We start from the raw sequence: 22,815 nt of genomic DNA on the forward strand, positions 1-22,815 counted from the left end.
TGTCAGGTGCCAAGCTCCTGGCCCCGTGTGGCTTTGCAGCCTCTGTCCGTCTCTGGACTCAACATCAGCTCAAGCCTGGAAAGGCTCAAGGCAATCATGTGCCCTTCAGGTACTAATGAAATTGCCATAAACCACCCCTTACAGCTCAACCCAAAACAATACACTGATCACAGATACAAACAGTAACTTAAACCATAAGCTATAACACAACACAAACAACAGCAGAAGCATCCCTCTCCCGTTTTAAGAGGGCACACTTTCCTCATCTCCCAGTGGACATACCTTCCAGCCAAGGGCTATACCCTAGGCTATATACTCAACCCCCTTGGGCTTTTGGACTCACTGCTCCCACACACAGCCCCTTTTCAAGGCTCTCGGACTCTTGGGACCTGGCTCAGGCCTTTCCTGAGCACAGGGACCCTCTGGTAGGCACCTCAAACCCTCTAGGGGTCAACATAAAACAAAGAGGTCCCTTCCAGCCCTAATGTCTATGAAATCTATGAAAAGGCCTCTTGCCTGTAAACCCAGTCTTTCTCTGCCCTGGGAACTTGCCTCTGTTCCCAGGCCTGCAGAGTTGTTTAGCTCAAACCAGGTCCCTGCAGAAGCCCTGCTGCCCTGCAGCCAGGAGCTCCTCACTTTCTGGTTGCCAGGGAGAGACTGCCTGTCTGGTTCAGACTCTGAGCTTGTACAGCTCCAGCTTGAGCCCTCTTCCAGTCAGCTGAGTCCCTCTTTAGCTTCCCTCTGCCACCTGCAAGCAGCCTGAGGCTGCTTGCTCTTAAAGAAGCAGGCACCACATCCCAGTGCCCTCCTACAGTAATAACTTTGTATTTGTTGGTTTATACTGCTTGTGAGAATGGGGATTTGTCTGTGTGGGATACCCCAGTCAAATTCAGTGTTCCTAGATTTTTTGGTGGGAGCTCAACCTATGGGTATAATTCACTGGAACCCTGGAATTTAAACCTGGCCCTTTCTGCTGCTGGTCTGTGTCTGGCAGAAGGGTTACACATGAAAACAATATACATATGTATTTTCAGAATTGAGGCTTGATTAGGTCTGGATATTGTCTTTCCTCAACATTTGCCATAATAGCCCAGGGAATAGATATGACAGAACTGCAAAAGATACTGAGTACCGACATGGAACTCATTGCTGACTACCTCTATAAGTGGTGCTTCAAGTTGAGCATCAATAAATCAGTATCATTATTCTTCCACTGGACAATCGTCAAGCTAAGAGCATGCTGAATATCAGAGTAGGTAACAACTTCTTTCCCCATGAGCACACCCTAAGTCCCTCACCTATAATTATTATATTCAGAAGGTTAGCAGTAAAGTCTCTCTGCATGAGCAGCTGCCTCAAGATGTTTAGGCAGCACAACATGGGGTGCCAACTTTTAAGTGTTCAGAACCACTGCACTTGCAGTGGTATACATCCCAGCAGAATACTGTGCTTGTGTATGGTCCAGAAGTTGTCACACTAAAAAGACTAACACTGTGCAGTGAGACTCATAATAATAGACTGCACAGCCTACACACACTCAGATGTACTCCCTGTACTCACCGGCATCAGATGACCCTAACATCATTACTGGAAATGGAGGCAAGAGATGATGAAAGTTACCTGCTCGATCAACTGTTAACTGAAGACCAGAACAGGTGGAGGCTTAAAAGACATAAAAGTTGTAGACCACCTATACATGAAGCCCACAAGCTCCTAGAAGAGACTGGAGATACTGAACCAAACCTATGACCAGCAATGGACTGGGCTGACCCCCAAGAAAGGTCACACCTATTCCTACTGTATTTTATATCAACACCAAATGAGTCGTACATTGGGCACGACCTTGACAAAAAAGCATGGGTCAAGCTGAACAGACTGAGATCTGAATGTGGATATTTCAAAACAACACTTGACAAGATGAATGTCTTTGACAGCCCCCTTTGTGAATGTAGCGTCCAACAAACAGCACAGCACTTAATCAAAAGTCACAATTTTTCAAATGCTCAGACGGGGCAAATGAAATCTGCACATTTAGCAATAATGTGCTTATCCAACTCACAGATTTGAAAGTTGATGCTGGATGCCATACAAAAGAGAAAGAAAAAAATTAGATGTTCTTCAGACATTTCAGCTATGTTAGTTTTCACATTTTTCCATTTCTCATATTCAGTTTTAGAGAAGAGCACTCATAGCAATAATAATCAGATTTTCTTTAAAACATGACATCTGGTGGTCCACAATACATACTGCACACTTCATTTCTGGGTTTCATTAATGTGGACTAATTGTTCCATTAAATCACTACAGAGGATAGTTAATAAATATTATTGCTTTCAAAGACCTGAGTTCAATCCGGGGTCATGTACCACAATGGCAATAAACAATGACTATCTAAATCCCAATGTACTCTTTAGGCCACTTAAATGCTTCCCTTTTGTGGGTAGAGGAAAATCATATGGTAGGGAAATTTAACTAGCTAGGAAACTAGCAGACCAAGACCATGAATGATGATCCAACTTTGTGGTATTCTACCATGGATTTGCTGGCCCACTGCTGCATACTGTTACCATTCAGTGTCACTGTGAGTAAAAAAAGACACCGAGGAACCTATTAAAAAAAGGAAGGGAAGTATGAGGGAGGGAGGCGAGCATAAGAGAAACAAGTATAGCAAGGCAAAAATAAAATGGCCTGCACTGAAGCAATTCTGAATGGTTCTTTATGACTCTTGCTAACTTCTGCAATTATATTAACCACAAAGCCTCGAAAAATAAACATGCAGGGTTGCAAAAAATACTGTTCCTGGATTAATCTCTGATTTTTGTTCAGTGTTCCAGGTTTGTCTGCCTTTTCTCTTAAGTCACATTACTTGTCATATTACTAACTACAAAGAACCATTAAGAATATGGATTTTATGTTCAAGATATTGGTTCTTTAAAGGAAAGAAGAGAGGTACCAGAAGATAGAGATTTTGTTTTTAGGAAATGCCATACTTATTAGAATACAAGACAAGGTTTTCTCCTTATTCAGAATGGGAAACAAAGCCCCTCAGCTTATATTTGCATACAAATAAACCTCATTAAATATACTGTCTATCATTAAACTTCTGCCAAAAGCAGCATGTCCTCAGTAATAGAAACCAACTCATCATCTATGGCAATCCCTCGCAGTTGAGGATAATTGTCTTCCATTATTGTCTTATCTGTGGGTCCAAAGATGGCTGATGAGGCCTATACAGGATTGACAGATTCTGTTGCAGCTCAGGCACAAGTTTCCGTACAGAGTGGGTGGCTCTGGGTTTTTTGGTTTGGTCCACAACATGCTGTTTCTGCTACTCCTGTTTTTCCATCCGTTGTTGTCGCAAAGTTTCAAAGTATCAAGGTCATTGCAACAGAATCTTCCTCCATTTGGGTCAGTCTCGGGCAATAGCCTGCCAAGATTTGGCATTGATGTTACATTATTTGCAAGCTGGCCTTTAGGACATCCTTGAAGTGCTTTTGCTGCCCTCCTCTTGAGCATATACCTTGACTGACATGAGAGAATACAACTTGCTTCAGGAATCTGGAACTGGACATCTGGATGATGTGGCTGGCCCAGCAAAGTTGATGTCAGATGATCATCACCTCAATGCCCATGGTGTTTGCTTGTGAGAGGATACTAATCTTGGTGCATCTGTCTACTCACTGGCTTCGAAGAACATTCTGCAGGCAATGTTGATGGTACTCCTCCAGCAACTGTACATGATCTGTATCTCAGCTCCATACAGTAAGGTGGGACTCACAGCTGCTTGATAAACCATGAACTTGGTTTGAGATCTGATGTCACAATCTTCAATGACCTATTTCCTCAGACATCCAAAGGCTACACCTGGCACTTTTAAGGTGATCTTGGATTTTTTTGTCAATGTCAGCCTTCTGCAAAAGACAGCTTCTGAGGTACAGAAAATACTCAACATTCTCCAGAGTCTAAACCATGAATCTAAATTACTGGAGCTGGGGACTGCTCATTAAGAGCTTGCTGATGGAGGACATTATTATTTGGAACGCTAAGCATCAGTCCCACTGTCATGTATGCTTCAGTATACTGTATTGTCAGAAGGCCTGCTTCTGAGTGAGCATGCACTACAGCATCAGCGGCATCCTGTAGCTCAGTTATTGAGGTTTCATAGTTGTTAGGTGCTGGAAGGGACTTTACATATCATCAGGTACAGCCCCCCTGCACTTGGGCAGGAAAGACTGCTACAATCAGATGGTCTTGGTTTTGGCTAAGGGTCAGCTGAGATTAAACAGTTTACCATCCATTCGGTAGTTTATTTCCACTCTGACTGAAAGCTTGTTGGTGGTCAGATGTAGCAGCATGGTAAAGAATAGCGAAAAGAAAGTTGAAGCAATGACATAGCCTTGCTTAACTTCTACCTTAATCTCAAAGGGATCTGTGATAGATCTGTTATTGAAAACCACCATTTTCATACCATTATGAAGCAGGCAGAGAATGGTGATGAACTTTGGTTGGCATCCGTACTTCAGAAGGATACTCAACAGTGTTTCTCAGCTGAAGGCTTTCGTGAGGTCAAAGAAGGCCATGTAGAGAGGTTTATGTTGATCCCAACATTTTGCTTGCAGTTGGTGAGTAGTGAAGGCCTTGTGCTTGCTGGTGATCAACTGCTTCTAGTCATTTTCATCAAACCAGTCCTGGTGTTTCCTTGTAGAGAATCCAAGTGTCTCTTCGCACGCACTGACGACAGGGTACCCCAAGCACTGCTAACATTCTCCCCTTGTTGTTGATTAGAACTCACCAGTTTTTCATTGAGGCACTGGTGGAAGAGGTCTCACTTAATTGGGTCCCTGAGCCATTCAACGTTGATCTTCCAGTGGCATTGCTTTTGTTGCAGCCATCGTTTTGGGGGCCAGTTTGAATTATATAACTGACTGGATGAGTCAGTGATTGGTCCAGCAATTGTCAGGTCTTGACATACCTCGGATAATGCAGGCATCTTTGTGATCCTGGGCATGAACACTGATGTAGTCAATCAAGTGCCAATGCTTGGATTGAAAGTGTTGCCATGATGTTTTGTGCCTGTGTTTCTGGTGGAACAGGGTGTTGGTAATGGTGAGTCTGTGTTCCATGCATTTGGTCAAAAGGTGCATGACTATAAAACACATGGACCATATAAAGTAAACATATTGATGGGCATCCTGTACTTCACAGCACAGAAACAACTACATATCAAAAGAGTAAAGCTACATGTTAAACACTTAAACAACATACACCAACTTCCCACAAAAACTAAACCCTTACTTCTTCACACATAACCACCTGAAACTTTCTGCCCCTCCCATCAGTTCTCTCTGTTGGTTTAGTGAAACAATAGTGTCCAGTCCTTTTTCCTCCACTTCTCCTCTGCCTCTTCCTCTCTAATCTCTTCCTTGTCCCAAAAGATGTAGTATTTCAGTTCATTCATGTAGCCCCAGCTTCAAGCACTCTCTTTCAGTGAAAGCCAGCCCCTTAAACACCAAGAGGTTTCTTGCTTTTCTTAGTTTTAACTAATAAAGTCCCTAATAATGTTTCTTCCAGTCCCTATGGTATGAGTCCATATAGCACTATCACCTGCATTAATGACAGATTTATTTTAGTAACACTCAGAAAGCAGCAGACCCTTTCCCACACCCGTTTTGCATATGTACATTCCCAAAACACATATCCCACTGTTTCTTTTTCCCTGCAATTCTCCCTTGGGCACCATGATGAGTTTGTCAAGCCCCATCTGTGTTGCGCTTCTCTCACAGGTAATATATTTCTTACAACTATGCAGATTATGTCAGCATGTTCACCTTTTAGTTGTTTACCCACCACTGCTCAGCACACCTTCTTCATTTGTCCTTCTGTGACATTTTCCACTGGTGCCATTCTGTCTCTCTCCCTTACTGCTTTAAACAATTTCTTATGATCCTTCAGGACCTCCAGCCCAACCTTTCCTATTTTATACCTCTGCATGAATCCTTCCATTCTGATGCAATGAATCAGTGGTTGCCATGCCTGTGGACTCTTCTGAAAGCTGTGATATACTCCCCATTTCCTCAAACTTGCAGCTGCATGAAAGGAGGTGATGCACGCTGCCTTCCCCTCTCCCTCCACTACCACCTTGCATACCGCACTTGCATACTCTGTGTAGGCAAACAATCCCAAGTCTGGGAGCCCCATGTCCCCATCTTTCTTGCTTTGTACAATTCAGGTCTAGCCAACCTTTCTCTTTTAGCATTCCAGAAGAACATGCACATTTTCCTCTGTACTTTTATTATCTGCTGCCATGTCAGTGGGACTACATTTCCTGTATATAGAATAATTGGCAGTAGCACAGCCTTAACTGTCACCACTTTTCTGGAAAAGGACAGTGTCTTTCTGGACCATAACCAAAGGATTTGCCATAGCCGTGCTGTCACCTTTTCCCATGCTAACCTTTCACTTCAGCATCCATTGGGGTCCTTAGCATTCTGATTTCTCTCTTATTTGAAAGCCCCACTTCTCTAAGTCCGTCCAGTTTCCCACTCCCATTTTTGTGCTTTTTGATCCATTTAATTTAGCCTCCATCTCTTCTCCATACTCTGATGTATGCTTTAGCACCCTGTCCATCAAAAGTCTAACTACTGCATTTAAATCATCCATGTATAGTATGCATTTTACCTCACTCCCTTCCAGTATCTTTACTCCACTTATGACCTTGTCTTTTCTTATTATTTGTGCTAATGGTTCCATGCCACACATAAATAGTAGTGACAACAGGGGGCACCCTTGTCTCACCCCTGTGTGGATTTTGGAGGCCCCGCTCATGTGCTCATTAATTTGGACTTGACTCTCCGCTTGTATATGTTTAATAAGGTTATTTTATAGACATTTCTCTGGGAACATCATTTCTTCTAGTACCTTGAATATGTAACATGATCCACCCTGCTTTAACTCTGTTTGTTTTCATTTCTTGGATTGGGACAGTATCTCTGATCACTTTTATTAGTTTGGAGATTCTTCTACCTGTTACTTCACATATCTGGTCTTCATGTGTGATCTTGAGGTTTCTCCTCATCCTCAAAGCTAGTGTCTTGGACATTAGCTTATAGTTCATATTATTATCGGTATCCAGTTTTTTTCATGAGTTCCTTCTCCCCTTTCTTGAAGAGTAAAATCACAATGTCTCCTGTAAAATCTTTCTCTGCTTTTCTTGTGTCCACCATTTACTTGAACACTTTCACTATATCCATGCCCAAAACTTCACGTAAAATTCTATACACCGTCTGTCTGCTCCTGGCGATTTCCCTCTTTTAAAGGTTTCTAAACCTTTAAAAGTCTAAACACTCCTCCATTTCCATTAAGCTCATCTATTCTTCCATCTTCTCAGCTTCCTCTACTTTCTCTTCAATCTCTTCCAAGAAATCCTTCATCTTCTTCCTGTCTGCTTCCTTCTTCTGATATAACTCTTCATAAAAATTCTTGTTGCTTCCAACACTTCCTCCTGCTTTTCCACCCAGGCACCACCTTTGTCCTGTACTAGTTTAAGCTCTCCTCTTGCTGCCTTCATTCTGGCCACATCCCTCATACTGTCTCATGTACACTTGACATATCTCTTCATCTTGTAACAACCACACATTTAACTTCCGCAGTCCCTTCACTCTCATGGGGTTCTTACTAAAACTCACTTCCACCTTCAGTGTGTGGTAATCACTAAAGGCCACATGTAGTTTCTTTCTTCCTTCTCCCTATTTCTTTTGATACAACTAAAAAGTTAACTCTTGATTGTTTCTTTCCACTGGAATCTGTTCTAGTGAAAACCATCTCCCCTGCTCACACATATCTTAGCAACTCTTCTTTTATTATATTGGTCAACAATATGGATGAGCTCTCTAAAACTCCATTTCTTTCTTCTCCTGTTCTGCTATCCACTTCAATTACACAACTGAAATCTCTCACTATTATGTGTGGTCTCTCTTCAACCATGTAAACTGCTAGTTTTTTAAACAGTACATTCCTTCCTTCCCTCTCTGGTGGTGCACATACACTGGAAATTTCTAATTCTGTTCCCCTATTAGTATCATTTTTGCAATTGGCCACTGATGACTTCTTAGCTGCTTTGCTTTCTGCTCTGGGTTCTTGAATAATATTGCTACCCCTGTTGCTGTGTCCCATTTTGCCTCTCTACCAGAATGTTCTCCATTTCCACCTTTTCTCAAAGGTATAGCCTTTGCAAATTTTCAGATCACTTTTCTCAAAGTATTTATTATCCCTCTCACTTGGTATACCACATTCTTGTTGGCAGAGTGTATCTGCCTTAATTGGTTCAACAGTGGTTGAATCTCATCTTTTCCTTGTTAAGATACTCCTAATGTTAAGCAAAACTATTGTCAATGCTGTTTGTGCCTGTTTTACAATGAATGCACTTCTCGTTTTAAGGTTCATCTATGCTTGCTTTTTGCTGAATGCACCTGTATCTTTTATCTGTGCTACTGCTCAAAGTGGTTGAATCTTCCCTCTTCCTCACTTGCACTCTGGTAGCCTTTGCAAGCTGCTGGATCATTTTCACATTTAGGAAGTCTTGCATATTACTGCTTCCCACCTTCTGATCTCCACTCAGGGCTGGAGCCCAGAGGTGTTAGCAGCAGGAAACTGTTCTCTGGCTTTTCCTCTGAATCACCTCCCTCATTATCAGGCTTTTCTTCTTAGTCATCAGCCCCTGCATTTTATTTCTTTTCCCAGTCTGTCTCTCTGGCTCTCTCTGTTGCTCCATCTCCACTTCTGCTGTCTCTAGGGCATCTTTTTCTTCCCCACTCCCACCTCCATGTCTGAGCTGTTTGCTGTTCCTGCTTTCCCTTCCATTCCATCTCCTATCTCCTTCTACGCGGCCTCAGTCATAGGCAGTCTGCCACAATGGAGGAAGACCAGTGCAGTGTACTGGTAGCAGCACCACTCTCAGGAGTGCCATGCATCCCCCATTAACAGGCAACACATGTTCCACAGTCCCAGTTTCTGTTTGACTTTGGCTTGGTCTTCTCCTACGCTTCTGTCTTTTCAGCTCTGGGTTGAACTCCACCCCAAGGATCTTAACCCCCTTATGGGAGAGGGAGACCCACCCTGCAGGTCTCCTAGCTTGCCCAGTACCAGGCAGGAGCTCTTGCCCACATTGAGCTTAGACCCTGCTGCCACACCATATGCCTAGGTATGGTACAGCACTCTTTCCACTAGGTCCTTGTCCTTGCACAGGATGTTGAGGTCATCCATGTAGGCCAGGACTTTCACATCTGTCCCACTTCCCCTAGGGATCTGCACTCCACTGATCCTGGGATCTTGCCTGAGCCTCTGGGCTAGTGGATGAAAGTTGTATGCAATTAAAAACTGAGAAGTAACAGGCAACCTTATTAATAAACATCTGGCACCAACTATAAGAATATTTCCAAGTGCTGCCTTGATCTAGCATAGTTCTGGCTACGTATCAGAAATCTATGTCCAGAGAAGAGCCACGCGCATGATCAGAGATCAAGAAAACAGACCTTATGATGACAGGCTGAGAGCCATGATGCTGTTTAGCCCAGAAAAGCACAGGCTCAGGGGTGATCTGGTGGCCACCTATAAGTTTATATGGGGTGATCACCAGTATCTGGGGAAACATTTGTTCACCAGAGTGCCCCAAGGGATGACAAGCTCGAACAGTTATAAACTACTGCAAGACCATTTCAGGCTGGACATAAGGAAGAATTTCTTTACTGTCCGAGCCCCCAAGGTTTGGAACAGCCTGCCATCGGGGTGGTTCAAGCACCTACATTGAATACCTTCAAGAGTAAACTGGGTGCTTATCTTGCTGGGATCCTATGACCCCAGCTGACTTCCTGCCCTTTGGGCAGGGGGCTGGACTCGATGATCTTCCGAGGTCCCTTGCAGCCCCAATGTCTATGAAATCTATGAAATCTTTTCTGATATTTTTTTGGCTCAATGATAACAGATGTTTGACTTGTGTCACATACAGACAGCCTAATTCTTACACAGTTTAGAAACATGAAAAGTATTTGGTGAGGTAAATTCAGTGGGTGAACTTGCAGTAACTCTTGAATACTCCTGGAAAAAGCACTAAGATTACAGGCTAGTCCAAAAAAGAAGGGTTCTTAAGAATCTAATTTGCACAATGGAGAGAACATTCCCATGCCACTTTTCATTACTAAAGGGCCAAACTGCAGCAGGCCTATCAAAATGTTTGAGAGGAGGTAAACAAAGAGCTCTGTCTTCCTTGTTCCACCCATTCAATGGCTTGCTGCACTGGCAATGATGCCTATTGTTCCAAGTGGGTTATCCTTCCCTATTCAATGCTTTCTACTATCTTGTTATCTTAGCAGATAAAGACAAAATTAAGCCTCAGGGAAGGAAATGTATCCTAAGCAAGGATATAATGAGCAATTTTATGGTATTTTTATAATCTACATTTTCATAATGAACACCTCAGGATATAAATGAATGAGCAAACTTAAAAAGTAGCTAAGCATCTGTATCACAGCCTTTTATTATCTGACAAGTGCTATTTGAATTTAATTACTGATGACACATCAAAGGATATTAGCAATGTCTATTTTATAAACGTTTTAATTCTGTGAAATTCCCTCAACAACAATCCAATCATGACAAAAATCACCTGACATGTCTTTCTAATTGCATTTTATTTCTTCAGACTTCAGTGCAAATATTAACTAATTACTCCTTGCAGATAGCTCCATTATACAGGTGGGATAAAGAGTGCTTAATCTTATCTGAGATCATGTGTGTATAGGAATACATCTTCACATTGATTGGGTAAGGGGATAACAGATTTATGAGCACTGTAGCATGTCAGCTTTATTCCCCAGCTGACAATTTAAACTTGCCAGTGCAGATATACTTGGAAAAGTTCTAGAGATGCCACACACTCCTCAGATAAACTCTCATAAACATTGGGCTGACAAATCAGTTAAAGGGTAAAAAGTGAGTCTGGCTCTGAAGCAGACATAAGCAAAGATTTCTCCCCATTACTAGCACTATTTCACCCCCTGTAAATGAGGTGCTGGTTGACCTGGTATTTTAGGTCCTAGGCTGATTATAATCCTCTCTGAGAAGGGTAACATGACAAGCCAGCAGCTGCCAACAAGCTATCTGCAATAGGGCTCCTAAGTTTTTTAAAAGTCATAGATCTCAAATGATATAAACAATAGTGGACAATTTTGCACATCTTTAGTACAGATCATGCATTAAGGAGCTGAAAACTAAATGTTCCTTTCTCTCGACTACAAAAGCTTGTAAAAGAGTTAATTGAGTCATTCTTAGGGAGAGAAAGGATCTCCTGGCCACATCTACACAAGATGCTGACTGTGCAGTAGCTCGTTACTACTGTGCAGTAGCATCGTATGGCACAAAGCGTGATGTGACACTACTGCACAGTAGTAACCACTTACTGCAGTCATTTAGTACTTGTGTATGCAAGTACAGTAACAACTGCGCAGTCAGAATCTAATGTAGATGCAGCACCTGAGTTGGAGCACTGAAACTAAATATTCTTTTATCAACTATCTGGCCACCACAAGCCTAGCCTGGTATAATCATTCTGGGCATTCAAAAATGATTGATGTGAGACTCTCTCTGCCTTTCCACTTGGTGTGATAAATATAGCTTGCCTTAAAAGATAGGTCTAATGCATAAGCCAAGATCCTGCTTTGCCCATTTCTTTTTGTGTATGTGTACAAGTGCATGGGCAGGTCATTGCCAGGATCCACCAACCATCTAATCAACATTGCCTTAAGGTTAGGGAGGACACATGCCTGTCAAGTAGTTCTTCAAGGAAACAAAGAGTACTTACGTGTCTCCTGATTTGCGATAGTTTTCTGGACACTGCAAAGAGAGACAACGAAAACCACCCTGAATGTTAAAGCAGGTCTCATTGAATGAGCAATTGTGTGTTTCTGCAGCACATTCATCAATATCTGTCAAATGGAAGAGATAAAAAGATTAAGCACATGCAGGTCTCAAACAGTAAATCTCAAATTAGGTTCCAGGCAATATGATGATCTAGCCAGACATTTCTACACAGCTATGAAACATACCCTGGCAGTTTCGTGCATTAGGTGCCAATCTGTACCCAGTAGAGGGGCAGGTGCACTGAAAGCTCCCAGGAACATTAACACATCGATAGGAACAGATGTGCCCTCCAGTAGGTAAAGCACATTCATCAATATCTGGAAAAAAAAAACGTCACCATGTTTAAAAAGTTCACCTTAGGATGAAGCAGCAGTAGCATTGCCATAATTTGGTATTGTAGATAAGTAGATTGTCACACCATTGGATGAAGATGGCATGAGCCAATAAAAGGGAATAACCATAGGTCTCTTTACTGGCAGGAACCCATCAGCAGAACTGGGAGTGAATCTACACCAGTGATTCTCAACCAGAGTGCCATGAGATCCTTTTAAGGCTGTTGCAGGGTGCCATGCAATATTAGCATTATTATTATTTCTCCATAGTCAAACACCTAGAGAAAACTAAGAGGTGGCATTTGCTGAGGGGTGCCTTGAGTCTAAAAAATGCTGATCCACATCAACAGCTCCACTACAGCAATAGAACCCCTTCTTTCATTTACTATCTGAGTGAAAGGATTCTGCCACCACCTGGAAGCTGACAGAAGACATGTGTAGATGTGCCTGGGCTCTCAACTGGTGCCTTCCTGCTGGCAAAGTTGCTGTAATGGAGCCACCAGTAGCCACATCAGTGTACACGTACACTGGTAGCTTCCCTGTAGCTGTTGGTGTCTGCTGGCAGAACTGCGCAAAAAAGTTTTGTAGTGATCAGAGTACAAAATTATTACAGGGCACAAGGGCCATTGCATACAGGCATTACACTTCTACTGGGAGAACTGCTGCTCTTCCAGAATAAAGTGCTAGCATGCAGGTGTTAATTCAGTTTCTCCCAGAAGAATCATGCCGCATTTGGGAGAAAGATGTTCTAGGGTGACAACTGGAAGATCTCCCCTGTGAGAGGGTTTTTCTTGCTAGAATGAACAGCTGTATGCTCAACTCTTCTGTAATAGGGAGGAGTCTCTGTGGGGACTCCAGTCTGGGGAAGGCATGGGGAGCAGGGGAAAGAGGGCATCTGTATGCTGGAACACTTATATAAGCCCTCTCTTAGGAAGATTTCTAGTGCTGCAAATTTCCTAGAAATTATAGGTGGTAGAAATGAACACCTGTCCATGGCCAACAAGACCAAAAATTCAGCCTTGCCATGAAAGCAGGTAACAATGATGATGAATGACTCTTATTGTACCACTCCTCATCTCTAGACCATATGGTCTAAGGACAAAGGAAGTCACTAGCTTCATTCATATTTTACAAAATGGGAAAACTGAAGCAGTGTCTTGTGAAAGACCACCAAGAGAGCCAGAGGCAAACCAAGAAAAGAACTCAGGCTTCTGGGGTCCCAGTCCAGTCACTATCCACTAGACAAGCCTATCCCATTAGGATAATTCTTTAAGCAATGCCTGTATTTGTGTGTGTTCAGAGCTTGCTTCATGGAAGGTCAAGTATAAAAAAGTACTTAGATGCTTTTCAGAATCCTCAGCTGATGAAAATATGTAAGCCCGTTAGTGCCACAAGTAAAAGCACTTCCAATATTTAAAGCAAGCCTCAAACTACGTTTCAGCTCAAACAATAAAACTTTTTCAGGACTTCACACCCTGCAAGTTGATCTCAAGGGGCCTGGATGGGAGATAGTTTTTAATTGTGTAGAAAACTTACGAGAACCAAATGATGAAATATTATTTGTATTGGTATTAAGTCAGGTACAAGGAACTGTTCCATAGAGATGACATCTCATTTTTGTTTTTGTGTGAATATAAATAAAAGGATTGTCCACTTCTCACCTTTAAAAAATTGCAGCTTTCAGTTAAAATGTTTCTTACCTTCACAGGTGATTCCATCCATATCACTAAGCTGATAGCCCCGACGGCAATAACACTGATAGGAACCATATACATTGGCACACTCTTGGCTACAGGGGTTGCTCTCACATTCATTTAAGTCTGAAATATAAAATTTGATACAGTCCAGCCAAGTTTCTACTAGTAGGGTCTGCTTACATAAACCTCAGTTCCACAAGATTGGGTCATAAATTTGGAAAAAGCATTCCTATTGACCAAAATCAGATGTCTTCCTTTAATCGGTATCACAAAAATATACATTAACAGCTGTATAAGTGGGGAGGCAACAAGTGACCATAAGTCTGAATATCTCCATGTTGGTGGGTGGCAGGGGGTTATTCTACTGTGTTTTATTATCTCCTATAACAGCACTGCCCTCTGCGATGTTGCCATTAGAAGGGACAAAGCCATGTAGGGAGAGGAGGGGTTATGATGACATTGTTTATATTTCACCTTGAAAATGACTATAGCGAAAACAATTCCTTAAGCCATTACAATTTAGCCCTTGAAGCCTAGAACAGAGAAATCAAATAGGAATAGCAAAAGTAACAAACAATGAACATTGTTTTCAGCTAGTTAGCCCATGTAGATTTGTCTCTTTACCTTCACATGACCTGCTGTCAATAGAAAGTTTGAAGCCCATGGTACAGGTGCAGTAATAGGATCCAGGAGTGTTCTCACATTTGTGAGCACAAAGACGTCCAGGGTAGCGCCTGCACTCGTTGATGTCTGCAATGATAAATATAGATACAGACTTTGGTACCAGTTGCCTTTATGGGGGCACTCCAGTGAAGGAGTTTTTCTGGTCACAGAAATTTTATTTCAATTTTTTAGATTTCCATTTTATGTTGGAAAATGAATGAAGTGCTCAGAATGTTACTTTAGAGGCAGCACTGGTTTATATTCAGCATGTTGTTGTATGTAATTGAATTAGACATAAACACGAGAAGACTGCTGTGTTCTTCCAAAGGGACGTTTTTGCTTTAGATGCAGAGTAAAAGCACCCTAAAAACAACTACACACTGTTTTATGATCTTACCTTTTAACTGTATTGCATTTTAAGTTATATAACTACAGTTTCCTTTGAAGTATCAGCAAGTCTAATACATGGTGGACTCCAGCAAATCATGCACATTCAGATGAAACCTTGTGACAAAACTAATAAAGTGATGCTTTTATAAAACAGCTATTTATTTATATATATATATTTAAAGCTATGAAACAATCTTCTCAGAGAATGCAACTTACCAACACAAGTTCTACTGATGGCATCAAATGAGTAGCCTGATCTGCAGTCACAGCGGTAACTGCCAGGGGCATTTATACAAACATGTCCTTCTCCACATGGCTGGTTGGATGATGAACATTCATCTGTATCTAAGGGGAAAAGAGTGAGAGTGAGAGAGAAATGAGCAAAAAGATGGTCTCAAGTAGTGGGAGTAAAGTATTGCCTTTGTATGACCTTTTTTCCTACCTCAGCTTGCCCATCTGTAAAATAAGTATAAAAATACTAGGGTTGGGTATTTGACCAGTCAAATAAAGTTTGGTTAGTTGACTGGTCAAATATTGTAAAAAAAAAGAACTACCAATAGGTCTAAATAAGACACAGAAAAAGCACAAATTGTCCATGAAGAAATGAGTCAAAAACAACTTTAAAAAAAATCAAATTTTTGTCAAGAAAACTAAAACAAAAAAATGTATTTTTTTGTAAAAATTCTATAATCTTTGACCATTCAAAAATATGCAGTTAATTGAAAATGTAGGCCTACCAGCCTCCCTCCCCCGCCACAAAAAAAACATATCTGCTTCACATAGAGATAAATTGTGAGGCTTCATTCATTAGTATCTGCGAAACACTACTGCGTGCATGCCTCAAAATCAATGGCAAGACTCCACTGCACTTCAAAGAGAACTGGATCTAAATCAATGAGCAGTAGCAGAACTAGGGTGGGGCAAATGGGTCAGCGGCCCTGGGTACCAACTTTGGGGTATGAGCAGAAAAATGCTGCCAGTGCACAGCAGCAGCCAGAAATTGCTGCTGCCCCTGTGTGTTGTAGCTTCCCTGAGCAGCTGGCTGCATTCTTATGCCTCTGTCAATTCCATGTAAAGTAGTCTTACAGCACATGGTATCTCTTGACCCCCATGTTGCTATACATGTTATAAAAGTGGGAGGGGGGAGTCAGGGACAAAAAAAAAGAAAGCACATTATATGAAAGAAGTGCTATGTAGAATTATGTTTATATACCACATTAGGTATCCATGGGAGAGATCTTAACCTGGTAGAATTGGCCTCAGATTACCTAAATCACTGAAGCTATGACAGTTCACACCATCTCAGAACTGCCCCAATGGGTTTTTAAAAGTTTAGAGCACACACAAGTACTTGCCTTTACAATCTAAGGATTACATTCACCCCTAATCTAAAGACTAGCACAAGGCTTCTATAAGATTCCCTTAAACCTTATTTTGATAACTTATGCAACACTCAAGTAGGACATTTTGTAGGAGCAAGTGAGCTGGTTTTCGGCAGTAGGGTACATTTCACTCAAATTGAATTATTCCAGTATATGACTACAGTTCAAAAGGATCACTGAAAGAAGGAAGCATGAGAGATTGCTCACAGACCATCACCTGTAGGGGCAACATGAAGGAAGATAAAGGTCAAGAGAGAGCTATAGGAATAGATAGAAGAAAGGCTTGGATGGAATGCTGAGAACAAGGTTGAGTTAAAAAGTAAATATGTGAACATCTTCTCCTCTCCCTGATGCATTTAACAGTTTTGATCTGTATCTATAGCTTACCTACACATCTCATTCCATCCTCATTGAGATGGTAACCACGGCCACAGTTTGGTGTGATCCTCTGGCAGGTATACGAGCCATCGGTGTTAATGCATATCTGCCCAACTGGACATGGCATGTTGGTGCTGAGGCACTCATTAATATCTACAATAGTATAAATATCCAAGTGATGAAAGTAATCCTCACTTTACAGATACTTTGTGGCAGGACATTCTCCCTGTACCCTTGGGAAACTAAAGAGACATTTACAGCTATTTAGCTGTGCAAACTGAAGTGATTTGCAAAGATAAAAAAGAAAGTAGGTACCAAATTCTACTGGAAATCAGTGAGAGTTGGATGCATTACTCCTGTTTTTACTTCTAATAGTGTTCCCCCAAATTAAAAAAGATGCAACTAAAAGCTGATCCACAGAAAGAGAAGAATGGAGGTGCTAATACTGCTTTTTACCTGCAGTGGCATAAAGCACAGTATCTGGTTTAAGACAGGATGATTAAGAGTGAGACTGGCAGAGCCCTCCTAAAAATACATGCTACTGCTGCTCTAGGAAAAGGTCAAATGTGCCATTCCTATAACATATGCTACTATGCCCTGTCCCACCCCTACACACCTTACTTTCCTGTGGAGACAGAACACCGCCAGGCCCTTTAGCCAGGTCCCAATTGAAGCCCTTACAGATAGAAGCAACATAGGAAAGTATGAACGGAAGGGACCTCATGAAGTCTAGTACAGCCCTCTCCTCAAGGCAGGATTGTGCCGGACTAAACCATGCCAGCCAAGTCTCTGTTCAACCTGCTCTTGAAAATGTCTAGGGTTGGAGGGTCTACAGCAGGGGTGTCCAGCTATTTGAATATGGGGCTGGATCATGAACTTTTTATCACCCAGCAAGCCATATTCAAACACCCTCTGTCCTGGGCCAGAGAGACCCAGCCCGTGTAGCCCTACTGCACCTGCCTGTTACTGCAAGGTTCATGGTAGCTGCTGGTGGGCAGGGGCAGGAGGGAACCAGTCTGCCTCCAGGCAGCTACTGCCCCAGAGACTGAAGCGGAGAAATAAACAGCTCCACATCCCCATCCCCGGAGCAGTGCAGCCCCATGAGCCGGTGCTGCCGGAGGGGGCCGGAGCAAGGCGGCCGCTGCATCGCAGCCCCTCACCCAGCTGCCGGCACGGCCCCGCTCACCGTGGTGCCCGGCCACCCGCACGCGCAGCGCTGATGGCCTCAGCGCCGCGAGCCCGGAGCGCGGGGTCCGGCAGACACCGGCTCCCGCCGCCTCGCCCCGCAGAGGTGACGCCAGGACCCCGCCTGCCGAGGCCCCCCAGTGCTGGCTTCCCACGTGCCGCTGGGGACGGGAGGAGCCCGGCCGGGTCGGCACCGGCCAGCAGAAGCGGCGGCGGAGCCGGGTGCGGCTCGGGACTGACCGGTGCAGGCAGGGGGAGACGCAGCTCAGCCTCTGCCGCTCCGGCCAGACTCGTCCCGTCCCGTCCCGAGCGGCACCCGGCTCCGCCGCCGCCTATGCTGGCCGGTGCCGACCCGGCCGGGCTCCTCCCGTCTCCAGCAGTAAGTGGGAAGCCGACTTCAGCTGCGTGCTGCTTTTCCTGGCCGGTGCCGACCCGGCTGGGTCCGTCGCATCCGGAGCAGCATGCGGCTGAAGCCGGCTTCCCACGTGCTGCGGGGAATGGGAGGAGCCCGCCTGGGTCGGCACCAGCCAGCAGAGGTGGCGGCGGAGCCGGGTGCTGCTCGGGACTGACCGGTGCAGGCAGGGGAAAGTGCAGCTGAGCTCCTGCTGCTCCGGCTGGGCTCATCCTGTCCCGAGCGGCAAATGGCTACTCCTCTTCCCACACGCACCGTGTTGGCAACGTCAAGCTGACGCGGTGCGTGTGGGAACCTTGTCCCTTCCCCAGCCCTTCAGCAGTCATTAGGAAGCTGCTGAGGGGCTGGGGGAGGGACAAGGGGTGGGAACGAAAGTAAACAGTGTTTACTTTCATTTCCTGTCGCAGCACCGCAGGCCTCAGAAAATGGCTTGGCGGGCTGCATGGCGGCCCACATGTTGAACAAGCCTGCTCTATATTTTCTCTAGGTAGCCTTTTCCAATTCTTGACCACCCTCAGTTTCTTGATCTTCAGCCTAAATTTCATCTACTGCAGCTTGAGGCCATCGCTCCTAATTCTGTCCCATAGAGAGAGGATGGATTTGGGCTTTCTCTATGGCTCTAATTGCCTTTCAGTTGCTTGAAGGCTGTTACCAAATTCCCGCCTCAGGCTTCTCTTTTCCAGACAAAATGATTCTACTTCTTTCAGCCTTTCCCCATAAGTTATGCTTCCCAGGTATCTTATCACTTTGTCACTCTTGACTAGACTCTTTCAAATCTGCCCATATCTTTCTTGAAGTGTGGAGCACAAAACTGGACACAGTGCTCCAGGTAAGGCCTCCTTAGTGTTTTATGGAGTGGAAAAATCACTTCCCTTAATTTGCTAGTGACATTCCTGTTAATACAGCCCATATCCTGTTGGCTTTTTTTTTGCAACAAGATAATGCTATTGGCTCATATTCATCTTATGGTCCTCTGTAGACCCCAGGTCCTTCTCTGCAGTACTGCAGCGTAGCAAGTCATTCCCCAGTCTATTTATGGATTCAGTTATTCAATTCCAAGTGTAGGAGTTTGAATTTGTCCTTGCTGAATTTTATCTTATTGCTTGCAGACTAGTTCACCAGTTTATCCAGATCCTTCTAGATCTTATGCTCTGGAGTGTCTGCAACTCTACCCAACTTGTGTCACCCACAAATTTTCTGAGCACACTTTCCAGCCCACTGTCCAAATCACTAATGAATATATTAAACAATACTGAACCCGGGACAGACCCCTGGAAATCCTACTTGATACCTCCTCCAACCTACACATTGAGACATTGATGAGTACTCACTGAGAGCACAAGTATTCAACCAGTTTTGTATCCATATTACAGTATTTTCTTCTAGTCTGTATTTCCTTAATTTAAGGAGATTATCATGAAAGACAGTGCCAAAAGCCTTGCTGAAGTCAAGATATATCACATCCACTGCTCTCCCCACATCCACAAAGCCTGTCACCTAATCATAGAAAGAAATCAGGTGGAAGCTATTTCCACCTTGGAAAAAGGAAGATATTAAAAAGGTGGGAAGCTGCCCACCCCCTCTTTCTCCCTCAGTACAATGCAGTGCAGTATTGTGATGCATAGGTTAAAAAACAAACAAAACCAAAATGCATTAAGCTGTTTCAGAAACTCTCCAGATCCACAGCTGGTTCAATTGGTGTAGGTCCACAGATGTCAATACAGCCACTCGAAGTAAAACCTGAATATCTAACCCTACGTATGTCAGAGATTAACTTTTAAAGGCAAGGTTATCCACCAGCCCTAAGTGATCTTTATTTATGGAGTACAATTTTGCACTAGCAATCATTTTGTTTTCAATGTCAATGTTTTAAGTATCAGATTTCAATACAGGAGGGGAGGGTGATGGGAAAATGGGGGCCTGACAATGTTGCTCACTAAGTTCCACCAGTCCAAAACATGTTGTGTTGCCAGAGTAATATAAAGGTAACTTGGGACTTGGCAGCAGCTTGTCAAGGGAAGGACAGATAGATTTGTAGGACATATCAGGCAAATCTCTTTAGAGTTTGCTTAAAACTAATGATTCTTCATACACAAATGCATGGGCATACACATATATGCACACAAATTTAATTATGTTAGGATTTCTAGGGTCTACAGAGTAAACTAGGAGGCAAGATACTAACCCAAGTTTCTGTTCAGTCTTTAAAATTAAGCCTCACTCCATAGTTAATTATAATTAACTCTATTAATCATGACATCACATGGTTAAATTCTTGATCTGGTTTACAAAAATTTGAAGAGACAAAATTCTCTCATCACTGAAAAATAAATGGCAGATGCCTTTGGAAACTAAGGCCTGTTCTATAGAGTTGAGTATTCGTCATTTGCAGATATCAGCAAAACTGAATTCCAGTATAAAGGCTATTTTAATACCAGGCAGGCAACTCAGGACTCCACAGTGCAATGGGTAAAAGAGAGCCCCAAAGTGAAGTTTTAAAAATCCTATTTTAGAGGAACGTAAGTAAAACCAAAATAAAACCCAAAAAAATACTTCAACTAAAATTTTCAATGATGTTTCAACAGCTAGAAGCCCAAGATTTGTTGAAAGCCAATGGAAATTAGGTTCCAATGTACCCAACGTTTCTACTGAAAATGGAACCGATACACTTAGGTCTGTTAGTGCATGCCTATATTGCTCACATATGCTGCTAGACAGTGCTGTATTAAGACATGCCACACTTGTTCTATATGTGCTGCCTCCCAGAAAATAGTAGTAGACTTGTTTCAGTATCATGCTGCATGTCCAACACTAGATACTGCATTTCAAAAGAGATTATTGGCACACGCAGCCCTGAACATTACCTCCAGTTGGGAAGGTAGCCTGTTCACACAATATGATGCATTACAGTATGGCACTGCCTATTGCCCTTTGGAATGGACATACCTCCAACTTCTTTTGAAAGTCTTACACTAAAAGGAAAAAAATCCTGCCTTCAGTGGAAACAAAAAAATGCTATAATACAACAGCAAGTACATCAGCAGTGGGAGATTCAGAACTGACTTGGTAAAACAGCCTTTTGGCCTGCATGCAAAACTATGAATTTATTAAAATGACAGTGTCTTTCTTACCGATACAGTTGCCTAGTGCATCTTGTATAAACCCACTCATGCACTGTAGCTTGGGACGGCAACGGAAAGATCCTGGAGTATTCTGACAGATAAAATCGGGGGGGCAGTTATGAGTACCAGTCTCACATTCGTCAATATCTGGTACATCACAAAAAAAGATTGTTAGCAGGAGTTTTACAGGAAAAAAGAAGCTTTCATTACATTTAATAAAAGAGACATAGTTAAAAAACTATAGGCCAAATTCATCCCAGGTGCACCCCCATTCAGTCCAATGCAGATGCATTGGGCATAACTTTGGCCAAATGTTTTTAACTGAATCTTACAGAAATAGGCAGCAGACTTCCACTTACTGCAGTCTTGCTTCAAATTACTGCAATATTGCTATAATGTTTGAAGCAGTACTTTCTAAAAAAGCGCATATACACATGCTTAACTCTGAAGTCAATCATGTCAAAGCTCTAGTGATCTGCTGAGTCAGAAACTGTATCCTGATGTCATACTTCAGGACACCCTACCAAATGTTAGACTTAAGACAAGATTAACCAATTAATCACATCTTAAATTTTAATCTGGCATTCAATCAAACATTCACATATTCAATCAAAAATGTGTAAAAACTTGGTGGCTAGTTCCTATCATGCCATTAATTGAACACGAGACCAGGTGTGCACCTGTGGTTAGGAGCCCCATCAGCTGATCCAGGCTCCCAGCTAGGGGAACATACCATGCAGACCCACGGCTGGGAGCCCATTGCTGATCTGGACTTCTAGGTGCAGGGGCACACCATGCACTTCTGCAGCTGGGAGGCCTGTTAGCTGACCTGGGCTCCCAGCTGCAGAAGTACCTCCACAGCCAGAAGCCCTGACAGCTGAGGAGGCCCCCAGCTCAGAAAGCTTTGTACTTGCCTGTGCAGGGGGAACCTGGGATTGTGATTCCAGGCTCCTCCTGCACCGGCAGTAAAGTGTGACGGTATATGATGTGCATTCCCACAGTCACATCTCCTGCCATGCATGTGTGGCATGGCAGGAAGCACAACTGTAGGACTCACCCATCAGATTCCATAGTGCTTTTACCTGCATGTCTGGCAGGGGCACTAGGGTAAGCTCAATGTACTTAATTCTCATGTTATATAGAGGCCCCTTTACACAGGCGACTGGTAGAAGGGACACGGGGGGCACATACTCCCCCTGAGATTGGTCCCCAACTCAGCACCACTTAAGACAGTGCAGTTTTTTTGCCATGTAGGGTGGCGGTCTGTTGAGGGGGAGGGGAGCACTAAGCCACAGAGAGATATGGGGCCTGTGGCCCACCCCTGGACCCACCCACCTATTG

The 22,815-nt window shown here is 43.2% G+C and overlaps 1 protein-coding gene and 1 long non-coding RNA gene across 4 annotated transcripts in view; one reads left to right on the forward strand and one right to left on the reverse strand.

Annotated features, from left to right (window-relative positions):
- FBLN1 (fibulin 1) overlaps positions 1 to 22,815 on the reverse strand; it is a 129,408-nt gene that overhangs the window by 52,768 nt on the left and 53,825 nt on the right. For all 3 annotated transcript variants that reach the window (XM_019544288.1, XM_019544290.1, XM_019544289.1), the window contains 7 exons: positions 21,484 to 21,621; positions 16,765 to 16,908; positions 15,212 to 15,340; positions 14,567 to 14,692; positions 13,946 to 14,065; positions 12,099 to 12,230; positions 11,855 to 11,978 (listed from right to left, as the gene is read on the reverse strand). In XM_019544288.1, coding sequence (XP_019399833.1) covers positions 11,855 to 11,978; positions 12,099 to 12,230; positions 13,946 to 14,065; positions 14,567 to 14,692; positions 15,212 to 15,340; positions 16,765 to 16,908; positions 21,484 to 21,621 — 913 coding nt within the window. The remainder of the gene's footprint in view (positions 1 to 11,854; positions 11,979 to 12,098; positions 12,231 to 13,945; positions 14,066 to 14,566; positions 14,693 to 15,211; positions 15,341 to 16,764; positions 16,909 to 21,483; positions 21,622 to 22,815) is intronic.
- The window catches only part of LOC109316329, an 18,646-nt gene continuing 16,099 nt past the window's right edge, over positions 20,269 to 22,815 (forward strand). The window contains exons 1-2 of the long non-coding RNA XR_002102812.1: positions 20,269 to 20,280; positions 21,394 to 21,395. This is a non-coding gene — a long non-coding RNA (uncharacterized LOC109316329). The remainder of the gene's footprint in view (positions 20,281 to 21,393; positions 21,396 to 22,815) is intronic.

This window comes from Crocodylus porosus, unplaced genomic scaffold (genome assembly GCF_001723895.1).
Source record: "Crocodylus porosus isolate Cpor-Errol unplaced genomic scaffold, CroPor_comp1, whole genome shotgun sequence".
NCBI lineage: Eukaryota > Metazoa > Chordata > Crocodylia > Crocodylidae > Crocodylus > Crocodylus porosus.